At 38.9% G+C, this 15281-nt stretch overlaps 2 protein-coding genes across 6 annotated transcripts in view; one reads left to right on the top strand and one right to left on the bottom strand.

Annotated features, from left to right (window-relative positions):
- DTL (denticleless E3 ubiquitin protein ligase homolog) overlaps positions 1 to 14627 on the bottom strand; it is a 38313-nt gene extending 23686 nt beyond the window's left edge. The window contains exons 1-7 of one of the 2 annotated variants that reach the window (XM_065883882.1): positions 14576 to 14627; positions 9674 to 9799; positions 8517 to 8615; positions 7453 to 7514; positions 7248 to 7368; positions 1439 to 1504; positions 107 to 219 (exon numbers count right to left, since the gene is read on the bottom strand). In XM_065883882.1, the coding sequence (XP_065739954.1) occupies positions 107 to 219; positions 1439 to 1504; positions 7248 to 7368; positions 7453 to 7514; positions 8517 to 8615; positions 9674 to 9799; positions 14576 to 14627 (639 nt within the window). The remainder of the gene's footprint in view (positions 1 to 106; positions 220 to 1438; positions 1505 to 7247; positions 7369 to 7452; positions 7515 to 8516; positions 8616 to 9673; positions 9800 to 14575) is intronic. The other variant, XM_065883891.1, reaches the window with a different exon arrangement.
- A 231-nt stretch (positions 14628 to 14858) lies between these two features.
- The window catches only part of INTS7 (integrator complex subunit 7), a 92666-nt gene continuing 92243 nt past the window's right edge, over positions 14859 to 15281 (top strand). For 3 of the 4 annotated variants that reach the window (XM_065872474.1, XM_065872467.1, XM_065872481.1), the window contains exon 1: positions 15082 to 15175. In XM_065872474.1, the coding sequence (XP_065728546.1) occupies positions 15082 to 15175 (94 nt within the window). Of the gene's footprint in view, positions 15176 to 15281 lie in introns of all 4 variants that reach the window. The other variant, XM_065872459.1, reaches the window with a different exon arrangement.

Here is a 15281-nt window from a genome sequence, read left to right on the forward strand (position 1 = left end):
ATTGACTGAATCTCTAGCTCCTATTTTATGCCCAACGAATTCCCTAAAGTGAGACTCTATGCTACTGTCAAGATCTGCACACATGTATACAGCTATAAAACCTTACCACAGAAGGAGCAAGCCCTTTTGAATTCTGTTTCTTCTTAGGTTTTGAAGGGGTTTGCTTGTCTAAGGTATTGTGAGCTCCACTGATTTGATTCACTTGCCTATAAAATCCATCTGAAAAATATTCCAAGGTAAATGGTTTAGGTTTCAGAACTTTATTCCCATGCTGAATGTAACATTTATATAAAAGATGTCAAAATTAATTATATTCTTTATTAAATTAGTGAAATTAGAAGCCAGCAGGGCTACTGTACTACATCTCTTGTGGTGAGATTATGATGTATAAAAAGAAATAAGCACATGGATATTTATAGCAGCTTTATTCATAACTGCCAAAACTTGGAAGCAACAAAGATATCCTTCAGTAGGGGAATGTATGAATAAAACTGTGGCATATGTAGACAATGATATATTATTCTGTGCTAAAAAAAAATGAGATACCAAGCCATAAACAGACCTTAAATACGTATTACTAAGTGAGAGAAGGCAATCTGAAAAGGCTACATACTGTATGATTCCAATTATATGACATTCTGGGAAAGGCAAAACCATGGAGATAGTAAAAGATCAGTGATTGCTAGAGGTTAGGGGGGCGTGCAGGATGAATAGGTAGAGCACAGAGGACTTTTAGGGCAGAGAAACTATTCTGTATGATACTATAATGGTAGGTATATGTCACTATACGTTTGTCACAACCAAGAGAATGTATAATACCAAGAGTGAACCATAATGTAAAGTACAGACGGACACTGGGTGATAATGATGTGTCAGAGTAGGTTCACCAATCGTAACAAATGTCCAACTCTGCCTGGACGTTGGACATGTCGACAGTGGGAGAGGCTGTGTAGGGACAGGAGGTATATCAGTACAGAGAGAACGCTTTGTACATTCTGTTCAATTTTGCTGTGTATCTAAAATTGCTCTAAAAAATAGTCTATTAAAAATAATGTTTTTAAAAAAAACTGAAGCAAGGAGATGATCATTGCTTTCTGCTTAATGGCATCATGGGGCAATGTGAGTATAATTATATTTAATTTAATCCAATTCTTAAAAGTTCCCAAATTTTTAAAATTAAAATAAAAGATCATGTACTAATAATTTCAATTCCATCAATAATTTAGGTAAATGGCATTACAGTTCAGAAGACAATATGAGGTAAATATGGAGGGTAATACTTAAAACAATCACTGAGATCCTGAGAACTGAACAGAGCAGAATTGGGGTTTATGAACATGTGCCCCCTGGTGGTAATCAGGTGAAATAGTTGATTTTTCATTCAGAATTATTATGGGGCAATCCCACATATATCAAAATTAAAATGGAACTAGATTACCTTTTTTGTTGCACCTGGTGTCCCAGACCATAATGTTGCCATCTCTTCCACCTGTACAGAAGACAGCTGCAGACACATAAACAGTTTATCAAGAAGTTAACAAAACCAGTCAGTGACACATATACTTCAATTTAAATTTCCTAGAGTATCTATTATATGTTAGGTACTGTAATTGGCACTGGAGATTAAAAATGATAAAATATATAGCTCAACGCAAATAAGAAAACAAAGCTGTGAAGGGAAAGGATTTTTAAGAACTCAAAATGCTTATGTTGAGCAAAAACTTGATAGAATAATCCCTCTCTGTAAATTTTCTTTAAAACCACATGAAACACTATACTATAAAGTTGTAGTAAGAATAACGATAAACAAGCAATAACCAAAATATACTGAGTGCTTATTTTTAGACACTATCCTAAGTGCTTTTTTATAAATGACCTCAATCCTTGTTATCAACCCTATTAGGTGGGAATTATTATCCGCATTTTACAGATAAGCAAAACTAAGGCATAGGGAGGATATGTAACTTGCAAAGGTTATTATTTTTGGCAGTATGTATCCAGAGCCCATATTCCAAACCTCCAAGCTGTATTGTCTCAGTATAAAGATACAAACCAGATCCACATAAAGTTTGTAAAGGCGTTGCCTCTGGCGATGGAAGGAGAGCGGTGAGATCAGGGGAGGGAACACAGGGGAACTCCAGTTTATCTGTCATACTTTATTCTTTAAAATTAAACCAAAAAATTCTGCTTCCTGTATGAAAGAGGGAGCAGTTATCAAATTGTAGGTGGATTAATTTGGTAAGTGCTCTGGTCAAAATACAAAAAACAGCTACTTGAGGGTCATATAGAGATTGACCAAAACCATACAATTTTTGTAAGGGAGTCACACCTGAAGCAAGTGACTGGCCTAGGGTAAGTTCCTGATTTTTCGTGGTTTTACCTTGAGGGCAGCCACAGTTGTAGCATCAGAACCAGGCAGCCAAAGTGCCAACAAAAGGACCATCTTTCAAGCCAGAGGAACTAGGAAAAGAGGACAGGGGCAAGAAGAGCTGCCAGAGGAAGTGGGGAAGCCTGGAGACAGCAGAGAAAGGGAAACCCTAATTCTGTGTTTAAACTTAGCTCAAGTCTCTGGCTGACCCCCAAACCATATGTGCATAGGAAAGCTAAAAGCAGCTTCCAACTAAGGCTTAAATTAAAGAACTGAATTGAGATCCGATCTTCTGAACTGACTGCCTTCCCACAGGTTTGACTTTATGCTATTTGAGTCTAAATGATTTAACTGCCTGTTAAAACAAAAACACCAACTCTTTCCTGAGCAACATAACAGAATTCAGAGTCCAACACACCATTCCCAATGCCCAGGGTATGATCTTAAGTTACTTGCCATATACAGAGCCAGGAAAATGCGTCATTCTCAAGGGAAAAGAAATCAACAGAGGCCAGCCTCAAAACAACCCAGATGTTGATTTATCAGGTCTGGTTGTAAAAGAGATATTACTGTCAAGTGAAATAAAGAGACACTCATAATCAATGAAAAGATGAGAAATCTCAGCAGAGTAACAAACAGAACTTATTGAAAACAAATGGAAATTTTAGAACCCAAGTCCACAACTTCTGAAATGATAAAATTCACTGGATAGGCTTAAGAGCAGAATGGAGAGAACAGAGGAAAACGTCTATGAACTTGAAGACAGATCAACAGAAATCATTTAATCTGAGGAAGAGAGAAAAATAAGATTGAACATTATGCTAAGCGAAAGAAGCCAACAACATATTGTGTGGTTCTACTTATACGAAGGTGCAGAAGAGGCAAATTATATAGAGAGAAAGTAGTCCAGTGGCTGTGTAGGGTTGGTAAGACGGAAAGTACTGCTAACAGGTTCTGGTTTCTTTTTGGGTTGATGGAAACATTCTAAACTTAGATTGTGGTGATGGCTGCAAAACTCTATAAGAAAATTAAAAACCAGTGAAATGTACACATTAAATGGGTGAATTTTATGGGGTGTTAATTATATCTCAAATTTAAGAAAATTGAAAAAGATGAAGAAAGCTTCAAGGATTCATGGGACAATTTCAAAAAGTCTAATACATGAGTAATTGGAGTCCCAGGAGAGAAAATTGGGCAGAAAAAAATATTTCAAGAAATCATGGCAGAAATATTCTCAGATTCAGTGACACATATTTGTAAATTTACAAATTCAAAAAGCTCAGCAAGCCTCAAACAGGATAATTTTGCAGGGAACCATGTCTAGACACATCACAGTCAAACTGCTGCAAACCAAGACAGAAAACCCCAAAGGCAGTCGGGAGAAACAACATAGTACATACAGGGAAAGGATTCAAATGACCAGAGTTCTCCACAGAAACCATGGAAGACACTGGAACAACACCTTCAAGTAATGAAAGGAAAAATCCCGTCAACCTGGATTTTATATCCAACAAAAATATCCTTTAATAGTGAAGATGAAATAAAGGCATTTTCATATAAAGGAAAACAAAGGGGGTTAATTACAACCAGACTCGAACTGCAAGAAATGTTAAGGAACTTTCTTCAGGCTGAAGAGAAATGATTTCAGAGGACAGGGGAAAGATGGTGATGCTGGGGGAAATCATGAGTTCAGTTTTGGGTATGCTGAACTTGAAGTGCTTGTAGGAAAAGTGAAAGCTGGAAATACAATCTGGTTCAATATAAGTGGAGCAAAAAACAAAACAAAATTGGAATAAATGAAACTGTCCAGGGAGAAGGTACAGACTGAAAGGAGAAGATGGCCAAATACCAAATCTTGGGCCATGTCAACACTTCAGGTTAGGTAAAGAAGTGGAGTTCACAAAAGCAATTATGAAGGAATAAAGAGAAATACAGAGAACCAGAGGGAGTGGTATCACAGATTCCAAGGAAGAAAACAATTTTCATGAATTTTAAAATAACTTGCCAGAAGTGTCAAATATTGAACAAGTAGAAGGCAGGGTGGTTTCAGGAAGGGAGATGGAATGGATTGAACCAAACTGAGATGAGGACATTTAACCAGGTTTTGATTACTCTTAAGAAACTTAGAAGAGATAGGAAATAAGAAAGGATGATAGCTGGGCTTCCCTGGTGGCGCAGTGGTTGAGAGTCCGCCTGCCAATGCAGGGGACACGGGTTCGTGCCCCAGTCTGGGAAGATCCCACATGCCGCGGAGCGACTAGGCCCATGAGCCATGGCCGCTGAGCCTGTGCGTCCCGCAACGGGAGAGGCCACAACAGTGAGAGGCCCGCGTACCACAAAAAAAAAAAAAGAAAGGATGATAGCTGAAGGAGAATACAAGGTTAAGATGTTTCTTTCTGGACAGGCCACAGATATGCTTGAGTTTTTCCTATGGAGAAAGAGCCAAGAGAAGGAAAGCTTGAAGACAGAGCAGCTGTGGGGATGTAAGTGATAGCATAAGGTCTTGGGGAGGATCAAGAATGTTTCTTAACCTTAGCTGCACACTGGAATTCCTTGAGGAATTTTAACAAAATAGACGCCTGGCCCACCCCCTAGAGATTCACACTTAATTGGTATTTTAAAAAACCTCCCCAATGTGTATAACTGAGTCACTTTGCTATACAGAAGAAATTAACACAACGTTGTAAATCAACTATATTTCAATCAAAACAAAACAAAACAAAACACCTCCCTAGGTGACTAATGAGTCAGGGTTGAGAACCAGTGCCCTAGGAAGAAGGATTCGTCTTAAACTGGAGAATGAAGAATGAGAAAGAAGGTGCAAATTTGAAGATAAGTTTGTAGGAGGGGAAATAGAAAAACGCTTATAATTATTTTTAATTACTCACTAGAAGTTCTAACACCCATTTTATCACACAAAACACACATCTGTGAGCAACTGACAATTAGAGATGAAAACATTTTCCATGTTTTCAGGTGGCAGATATTTAGGGAAGGCAAATTCCACTAGTACAACTATGTCCTTTAGGATTATTTGTATCCTGCCCATGTAGGGCTGAAAGAACTGGATCGTGATCTTTCCTACCATGTTACCTACAAAAAACCACCACCAAAAAAACCAACCCACTAAGCATTTATATGCTCCTCAGTTTTGTGTTTGTTTGTTTTGGTGTGTGTGCATTCACATCTCACTTCATTTTTTTTTTTTTTCTGTACGCGGGCCTCTCACTGCTGTGGCCTCTCCCATTGCAGAGCACAGGCTCCGGACACGCAGGCTCAGCGGCCATGGCTCACGGGCCCAGCCGCTACGCGGCATGTGGGATCCTCCCGGACTGGGGCACGAACCTGCGTCCCCCGCATAGGCAGGCGGACTCTTAACCACTGCTCCACCAGGGAAGCCCCTCACTTCATTTTTATGCTTACAGTGTTTTTGTGAATTTGGAAATGAAGGTCCTGGGAGATAAAAATGACTTTGCCCAAGAATTTAAAGGCAGAAAGCAGAACAAAACACAGGGCTTCTATGTATGGCTGTAAAAGTATGTCCTGCACAAGAACACTTGGCTGAGGGGGTAAGGCCTAAAATCTGTGTTTTAGCAACCAAACGATGAGGCCTTGGGGGCAGTGTCCAACCAGACTAATTCACACTAGGGCACCTGTGAACTACTGGGAGCCATGATAAAGGTTACCACTTTTTCTACTAGACCACACTGGCATAGATTCAATGCACAGTTTTAAAAAGTAAAGGGACCGAAAGATATGGTGTTTCCCTTTTCTATTACCCTTTAAATAAACAAATTTACTTTAAGTACATTTTCATGACTTTAAATTATTTTTATAAACTTACAATGAACTCTGACACAGGAGTGTAGTAAACTAGAACACAAGCATACCTAACTTTATACAACAGATGTGTTAATGAAAAGTTATGCAGAGATAAAAACTATGTCATGTATTTCCTCTTCAAGGTTCCAGTCTCAACAGCAATCAACTGACCTTTTTTTAAAGTCCAAACCAGCTCAACAACTCAGTTTAGTACTCCTGAGTGCTCAGGTGAATAAACAAAAACATTCCTTTTAAAAATAGAATATTTTTTAATGATAAAGGGAACTATACTGTTTATTTCTATTATTCCGAGATTAAAATCAGATTGATCAGCCACTTCTTTGAGATGAATGTTTGCTGTCTCACTCTTATTTAGTGAGAAACAAATGGAGGAAGGAGAAAAGAAAACAAAAAAAACAGAAATGAAGAGCTCATTCAGATACCCCTGCTAAGTTTTTCCGGGGCTACTATAGTACTGTTCTGTATTATAGCCCTCTTTCTTATAATCTTCCTTCTCCATTATAATAGTTAAATAAATATAGAAAGATTGTGAGTAAATAACAGTTGAAAACATACCAGGGAACTGGGCCATTTAAAGTAATTACGTGGTAAATTTTTTAGGTAAAGAATCATGTCCAGTTTATCAGGTTTCCCACCCAGCCTCATACTCCATTTAAATTTTACAAGTAGAGTTAAAGTAACTATTTTACAAATGGAGTTAATCAGTGTCCAGTACAGGCTTTGACCTCAAAGGCCACTCAAAGTTGAACAGAGGGATTGTGGCTATTTGTGAATTTTTACCTTATCTGCAAGATTACAGAAAAAAATTATCTGAAGACACTTGACTTTCAGAGACAAGCTGGAGATAATATCCATTAGAATGGGACTAAAATCCAACTTAATTTCATTGAGGTTTCCAAGTCATATTAAGAATCGCAAACATCTACGTAGGTAAAGGAGCAACTTTGACAGGGGAAAGGGTGGAAACAGTTACAGCTTATTATTACTTCACCATGAAAGAGGTTAAGGAGATGAAAGAGGGTAAGCATATACCTACCTTTCTCAAACTTAGAAAAGGCAACTGACTTGAGGCTGCACTGATGACCTTTGCACGTTCCAATCAGCTCACCAGCTTTTACATCCCAAAATTTGGCTGTTTGATCACCTGCTGCTGTAACCTTTCAAAAATAAGGTTTCACAGTTTAATAAAGCAACCCTTTACCAGTGTTTACCCAGATCCCAATAAAATGAAAGTCACTTACAAGCTTAAGTTCACCAGGGACCCAGGCCAGGTCAAAGACAGCATTCCAGTGAGCCATCCATTCTAAACAAAGAAAATGGTGAATGTGAACTGTCTAAACTATGTCTTGTGGTAGCTATACCAATAGCTGTTGAAGTGCCTTGAAAGCTGTAGTGAAAAGATCAGTGGTCAGCACACTAAGATCCATAGGCCAAAGAGAATTTGTGGACTTGCACACATAGCACATTTCCTTCATTACCCCATAAAACTACCGTTTGATATCAGATTGTTTTCCATGAGGGTATATATTCTCTAAAATGGAACCTTTATGAAACATTCTCAAAAATCTTCATCATGCTCTCTGTATGGAGTTTAAAATACTTTGGTTTGACATTCAAAATTCTGCTTGCTTCGGCCGTATCTCTTACTGTTCTCTGTATATCCTATTCCAACCAAACTGGAGCGCTCCCTATATGCTCATTATATCCTATGGTTTCCTATCTCTAGGCCTTTACTAATGCTTTTCCCTCCACCTGGAGTGTCCTATTCCACCTCCACGGGTCTAAATACCACAGTCTGCCTCAAATGTCCCATCCTTCATGAAAAATTTTCCTCACCTTCTTTGATACATAAGAGCTCTTTGTGACACCTGCGGCGTTTTCTTTGTATTTCCTCTACATCATCTATAGCCTTTGTTTTACTTTAGTTATCTCAACACTTGACTTACTAGTTCCAGATTATTACCTTCCTAAGGTCAGTGGAACTTTGCCTTATGTATGTAAGACATTTGTTCAATATAAATATTTTAAAGCAACATTTCCCCACATTCAGTATAATATAACAAATTTTAATTTTTTAAAAGAAAAACTGTTTTTAATCCTAAAATGTATTTTTCTTAACTTTCAGTAAAGGCTTTGCTGCCGTTAACAGTTATCGACAGAAAGGCAGTCCACCATTTACTTTCAGCCTGGCCCCTAAACAGGCTTAATCAGAAGTGAGTATCACAGAGAATTTATTCAAATAGTAACTTCCTTGAGGCTTTATGAATTAAAAATGTTCAGACAGATATTTTAGACCCCGACTTACCTTTGATGCACTTCTTTCTACTGGTTTGTGATTCTGTGTTATATAACCTAACGAAGCCTTCTTCATTGGCAACTGCTAGTATATGCTCCATATTGGGAGCTAAATAAGAAATAAAGAATAAAATATATAAAGAGTAACAAAAAAATTTAAAGCTGAGTTTAAATCTATATAAACAACAAAATATAAATTAACTGAACAGCTACAATCTATTTGAAAAGGGGTAAGATGATTCTACCCAAATAGCACCTGCTATGGTAGAGAGGTTTTTCTGAATTAAAGATGGCTGAGGGATTCCCTGGTGGCGCAGTGGTTGAGAGTCCGCCTGCCAACGCAAGGAACACGGGTTCGTCCCCCGGTCCGGGAAGATCCCACATGCCGCGGAGCCGCTAGGCCCTTGAGCCATGGCCACTAAGCCTGCGCGTCTGGAGCCTGTGCTCCGCAACAGGAGAGGCCCGCGTACCACAAAAAAAAAAAAAAGATGGCTGAAAATTTGCCATAATACCTAATTAAGTAAGTGACTCAAAAACACCAATCCTCAGGTTTCCCTGGTGGTGCAGTGGTTGAGAGTCCTCAGATAATCTCTTATTTAAAGAAGGGCTGAATCAAGCATGGTAATTAAAACAAAAGTGGTACTGGCCAATAGCAAATAAAAGCATATGATATAGGCATGGCAAATAAAAGCATACGATACAAGCCACCAGCAGGCTGAACCTATTAATTTTATATTCCCTTTTCACAATTTTTTACTTTTCTTTTCTTAAACTTTTAACAGCAGGGACAAGTACTCTATTTCTGTTAATATGTTCCCCAATGCATTGTAGAAAGAGATAGATTCAAACAGGTCAAAAGGGGCAAAAGTTTTCATGATGGCTGAACCTTTGCAACCCTTTCCGGATATCAGTTATAAAAACAAACAAACAAACAAGTAAACAAAAAATGGTGCTATAAGAATCTTATCCCTTAGCAGAAATATGTAATTATGCATAGAGATTAAGAAAAGTCTATTTCATAAATCAGGGGAGAACAGTTATTAGAAAAACTCTATCATCTATCTAATTTACTTTTTCTTGAAAGGGAGACACCCCAAAATATTTCCCCTCTGAAGAGTGAAATAGATCATTTCTGACCAAGCCTAGCTTATACAGTAGTTCCCTTACCAGAAGAGAAGGTGCATCCAAAAGGAGGAACTGGGGCTCCTGTTTCTCCATAAGAAGTGTGCTCATCATTATAGTTGCACTGATAACCAGTAAGAAGGGACTGTAGAGGGTATTGTGAAGACCATCCTAAGGTAAGACAAAATTCCTTATAGAGTTCCAATATATCACATTTCAGTACTTTTAACAAATGCAGAGGTTATAAATTCATTTCTAAAAACTTTATATACTTAAGTATAGATCCACTCATTATCCATGGCCCTCTAGAACACAGTTTCAGGTATTTTCCTAAGGGGTCCTAAGGAAAAAATGAAAGAGCACTCTCAGCTTCTGATGAGATACAGCTTTGGGCTTATCATCTTAAATGGAGACTCGTGCTAATACATTTAAGACTGCAAGAAACAAGTGGCCTTTGCACATTAGAAAAGATCTTACCCCTTCCCCCACCCTTTGGAGACAATCACAAAACACAACCACAAAGACTACCACAACCATTAAAACTGCCATTCTCATCAATTAAAATTTTATGTATTCAGAGTTTCTAAATCATTACTGCAAACTCAAGTTACTAGCAACATCACACATAAGCCAATGGTCAGAGAGTTAAAGGAAATAAGGTATGTCAATGTGCCTACTGTAGCCTACTGTAGCCCCTAGTATACGAGTATACGAGAGAGGAAGAAATTCAGGGTGGAGGGAAAGTTTATTCTGCTTGGGTCAGAAAGCTGATGTGTACTATGGTCCTAAAATAGTAAACCATCTTGATTTGTTTTATCATTTTGATATGTGGGTCAACATATTTTAAATATATAAAAGAAACATGTTTTAGTAAGCATGGGAGGAAACAATGAAGTTACAATCTAGAGAGCTGTCTAAATAATTAACAAACACTCTCATACTTTAGGGTACTTTCAATTCTCACTTTTCATAAAAAAAATACCATTTGGAGAAGAAATCTTAGCCTGATATAACCTCAGATAAATCTGGTTTTGCATGTTCACAGAAATAACCTGAAGAAATGCAAACGAGGCAAATAAATTCGGTCCAGATTTAGTAATTATTCCTGGGGGTATTACCTTAAGGCTAGATACGATTGTAAACAAGCCATTAAAGACCACTAAAAGAAGAATATGAATACAATAATTAGTTATGTGGTCGAGTTCACAAATATCCATCTACAGAATGAATTTTAAAACAAAAGCCTCTGTTCTAAAGTTATATAAACATACACTTGTAGTTTGGGATTAAAAAAAACAAAACCAAAAACTAATGATCACAACTCATGAATTCAAAAGGAATCTTGAACAGTTCAAGTGGAACTAAAGATGATAAGCTCTGGAGACCTAAATTCTTTACAATTAAACAGTGACCCCTCAACTCTGTCTCATTGCCTACAAACTATATCCAAACACCAACAAATGGCCTAACGTGGCTTAGTAACTGGTCCCTATTTACCCCTCCACCTCTGCGACTGTGACAACACACACTTCATGGACAAGCCCCGTGAGCTACTTTTGGATCCTTATTGTTCTATTCTTGTTTCCAACATGAGCGTTTCCCTCACAACACTCATTTGGAAAAGACTATTATTTCTTCAACGCACAACTTAAGCCCCTGGGGTTACATGCAGATTTTTCAAGGAGAATGAGAGCTGTCGGAGAACTAATTTCCAGATACTCAACTTCCATATATATACGTATTTCTAAAACTGACCTGTCTACAATGTCGAGGTCGAACCTTTTCCCCCTCTTCATCACTACCTTTCTTCCACTTTTCAAAAGAAAGGCATTTCCATGACCCAATCTTATACCTTGCGTTGACTCAAGGTACAAAAACTCCTGGGACCCCATTAACAGACAATTGGATAACTCCTTTAATAAAGGCATCATAAACACCCAAATCCATCTCTTTAAAACATAGACTTTCAATAAATTTTTATTTTGCTTAATTATTTATTGAAATTAGTAATCCATATTGTTTTGATCAACGACATACTACTAAAAATAGTAATGATAAGTCAACCCAGAAGAAACTTTTAACACTTAGAGCTTTATGATCACAGAAAACATCAATTTAAACATATTTTTTTACACAGAGAAATAAGATAGCGTGATCAATAAAATGACTTTTCAAGCTTAAAATCAAATCACATTAGGATAAATTCTGTGGGAGAAATAAAGTGGTAATAAGCTCAAGGGGAAAAAACAACTATGTAGAATATCTAGCAGTTAGAATTAGTTCATACTTTTCAAAAATGATTGATGTGATTATTAAATCACTACAGTATTTACAGTCTATTAGATACATTTTAAAGACTGATGTAGCAGTAGCATTTTTATTTAAAAAGGTCATCACTCACAATATGGCCAGAGATGACATCCTTTGCATCTGTTTAAACTTATGATAAAAACTTTCAGATACCAATTTAAAAATACACAGAAGAGTAATCAGTTTCCATTTCAGAAAGATCATTGGCAGCAATGTGGAGGATAAACTGGAAAGAGGGAAACTAAGAGGACATTTGGGAGACTTGTTACAGTTCAGACAAGAACATATTATGGCCCAACCTAGGGAAATAGAATGGTAAGCATAGGACAGATCCAAGATATGGTGAAGAGGCAAAATCAGTGGGGATCCCGAGGAGGAAGGATTAGAGATTTTAAGGGGACTTCTCTGAATGCGTATCTTGAGGAAAATGGAGGAATTCTGATTGACTCTCAGGTTTCTGACTGTGAAGACCAGTTTAAAATAATGAGAGCATTTCCTAATATAGGTAATATAGCAGGTTTGGGGAAAAAGTGAGTTCGGTTTTGGGTATTTGAGTTTGAGATGCTTACAGGACTGACCATCTGGATGATACAACTCTTACAGGAATGGATGTAAAGTATAGGGAATGGAAGGTTGCAGGTAGTAATAGAAGAAACCCTGGTTACAGCTATGATCACCCATGGGAGTAGGTAGAAATAGAAAAGGGGCCTAGGATGGAACACCCTCATGGAAGGGGAAAGAAGATGGTCCTATAAAGTTCAGTGCATTATATATAACAATGAATGAATTTCAGTGCCTCACACATAACAACGCATGAGCATTTGGGGGCTCAGGGGGGGCTGTCTCAAAACATGCCACAATGGCATATTGATTATTTTGCATTGAAGTTGCTTGAGAAGCAGCTGATACAAGAAGGAAACTCCGACCTCCCTGTCTCCCTGAAAAGGACCCCCTAATACGTCAGAGATAGGGAATTCAGAGCCAAGAAGCGTGTGTAAACAAACCTTGTTACTTCTTTTATTTTACTACCTGAAGCCCAAACTCTGTTTAGATTCTTCACTTAGTAAGCATCCCAAACCTAAGTTTCTTTGTCCTGTCAATTCCTCACAAATTTATTGTTTGTTTTTTTTTTTTGTCTGAAGAGTATAAAAGCTGCCTTGCTTTGGCCATTTCTTAGTCCCATTTCTATGAGACCTCCATGTACATGAATTAAAATTTGTTTTTCTCTTGCTAATCTGTCTTGTGTCAATTTTATTAGTCCAGCCATAAATACTCAAGAGGGGTAGAGGGGAAAATTTACCCCTCCCTGATAAGTATTTGTGAATTAGAGGGAAAAGGGAAGTAGACAGAATGTAGAATTAGGAGAAAATCTGTTACAAAATAAAGGCTTCACAGCTTGCTCCAAGTCACACAGATTAAGTAAGGAGTGGAGGTGGAATTAAACCTCAGCAAGTTTAACTCCAAAGACAGAGATCATAACTACTATGCTGTACTGACACTCATAACAGAAGATAGAGAAGTATCTTAAGCAAGGTCACAGGAGAGACAGAAAGAGAAGCATTTAGAGTATAATTTAAAGAGGTAAGGATGGTGGGGTTTTAGATTGGAGGCAGGAAAGTGGAGGAACTACTCTCCAGTCTCCTTCTCAATATCCTTCTCCTAGACCTATGCCTTAAATACAAAAAGTTCACTTCTCACATTATTTTCTTTCTGTTTTTCACATGGTTTCAAGCGGAAAGACCTAGTCCGTCTTTAAATGAATGAGATTTCATTTGCAGCCAAGCTTAGTCTGGGTAGTAATTCCCTTATCAGAAACTTACCAGAAAGTTTCAGGTTGATGACACCCAAACCTAAGCTCAAAATTCTTATTGCCAATGTTTTAATATAAGGAACTTCAAGAACTGGAGAGAATAAATCAGTTATCTATACACTAACATGGAAGTATTTCCAAGTTTTACCGTTAAAGAAACAAAACATTTTAATCCCATTTCTGTAAATGACAATACTTATTACCTCTGGCATTGAAGAACATTTGGAATAAGATACTTCAGTCTATTAATAATGGTCATTTCTGGGAAATGTGCTTATGGGCATTTTTCGCTCTATAACTACGAGTTTTTATGCTCATGTATTAATCAGGAGGAAAAAATTCTGACCATGCTAGAAGCAGATGTTCTGTCTTCTCTGCTTGACTGAGTTCCTTAACAGCGGGTCATAGTCACTGTTATATATAGCAGAGTAGGGCTCACTAAGGTTCCACAACAAATGAATGAATTAATCAATGAATATGAGTCTTGACGATCTCACATAGTTGTGGAGAAAACCACACATACTCCCATGAACGCGTTTTCCAGTTAGTGTGCAAAACAGACATAGCCGTAATGGAGGCCAGTTAACTCAGCGTCCCTCCCTCCGTCAGCCTACACTACAATTGAAAAAATCCCGATTACGACTAAAAGTGTCTCGAGAGCACGAAAGTGCAGCTTTCTTCAGTACTCTTCGCTAACACGAACTCACTCTGCCTGTGGGAGAACTCGGCGGCTGGGAAACAGAACTGGAGTCGGCGTTGGTCCGAGGTGTTGTTCGGGGGGAGGTGAATCCCGCCGGCAACAGGCAGCGGTTAGGGCCGTTACTCACCATTTCTCGGGACGCCAAACTGGGGCTGGCGGAGTACCGAATTGAAGAGCATCTGGGCCGGAGGAAAACTTTCAACTGAGAGAAAAGCCGTGGAAATGCCCCCAGATTCAGCAGAAATCTTATGTGGCGTCCCTTAGAACACGACTAGTTATTGCCTCCAACTCCCGCCACCGTAAGCCCCGGCCACCAAACTCCCCGCCAAACTGACGTCACGCCCTCTGATTGGCTCCCGCCGCGGCGTCCGGGCGCGTCCGAGTCACTTCCCCCTTCGAATCCCCGCCTCCTTTTCTCCCAGCCGCGGGAACCTGGAGTTCCTGAGCTCCCTGAGCGCCTGCGCGGGGGGCCGCAGAGGCACTGGCGAACGGCGGGGAGACCAGAGCGCATGCGTAACACGGCTTGACAGAGCGCGGAGGAAAAATCCGCGAGAAGGTGGTGGAAGAAGATGGCGGTGCCGGGGAAGAGTTTGCAATCTTTCTGAATAGGCTAGTCGAGTAACTGTTCGGGTCATGGCGTCAAACTCAACTAAGTCTTTTCTGGCAGATGCCGGCTATGGCGAACAGGAGCTGGATGCTAACTCTGCCCTTATGGAATTAGACAAAGGTATTCGAAAGAGCGGGCTGAGCGGGTGAAACGCATGTGGGGGGAAGTGGCGCCCCCAGGCGGTGGTAGCCTCGGGAGAAGCCGGGAAGGCGCATGCGCCTATCTT

This window comes from Phocoena phocoena, chromosome 1, assembly GCF_963924675.1.
Source record: "Phocoena phocoena chromosome 1, mPhoPho1.1, whole genome shotgun sequence".
In the NCBI taxonomy this organism is placed as follows: Eukaryota; Metazoa; Chordata; class Mammalia; order Artiodactyla; family Phocoenidae; genus Phocoena; species Phocoena phocoena.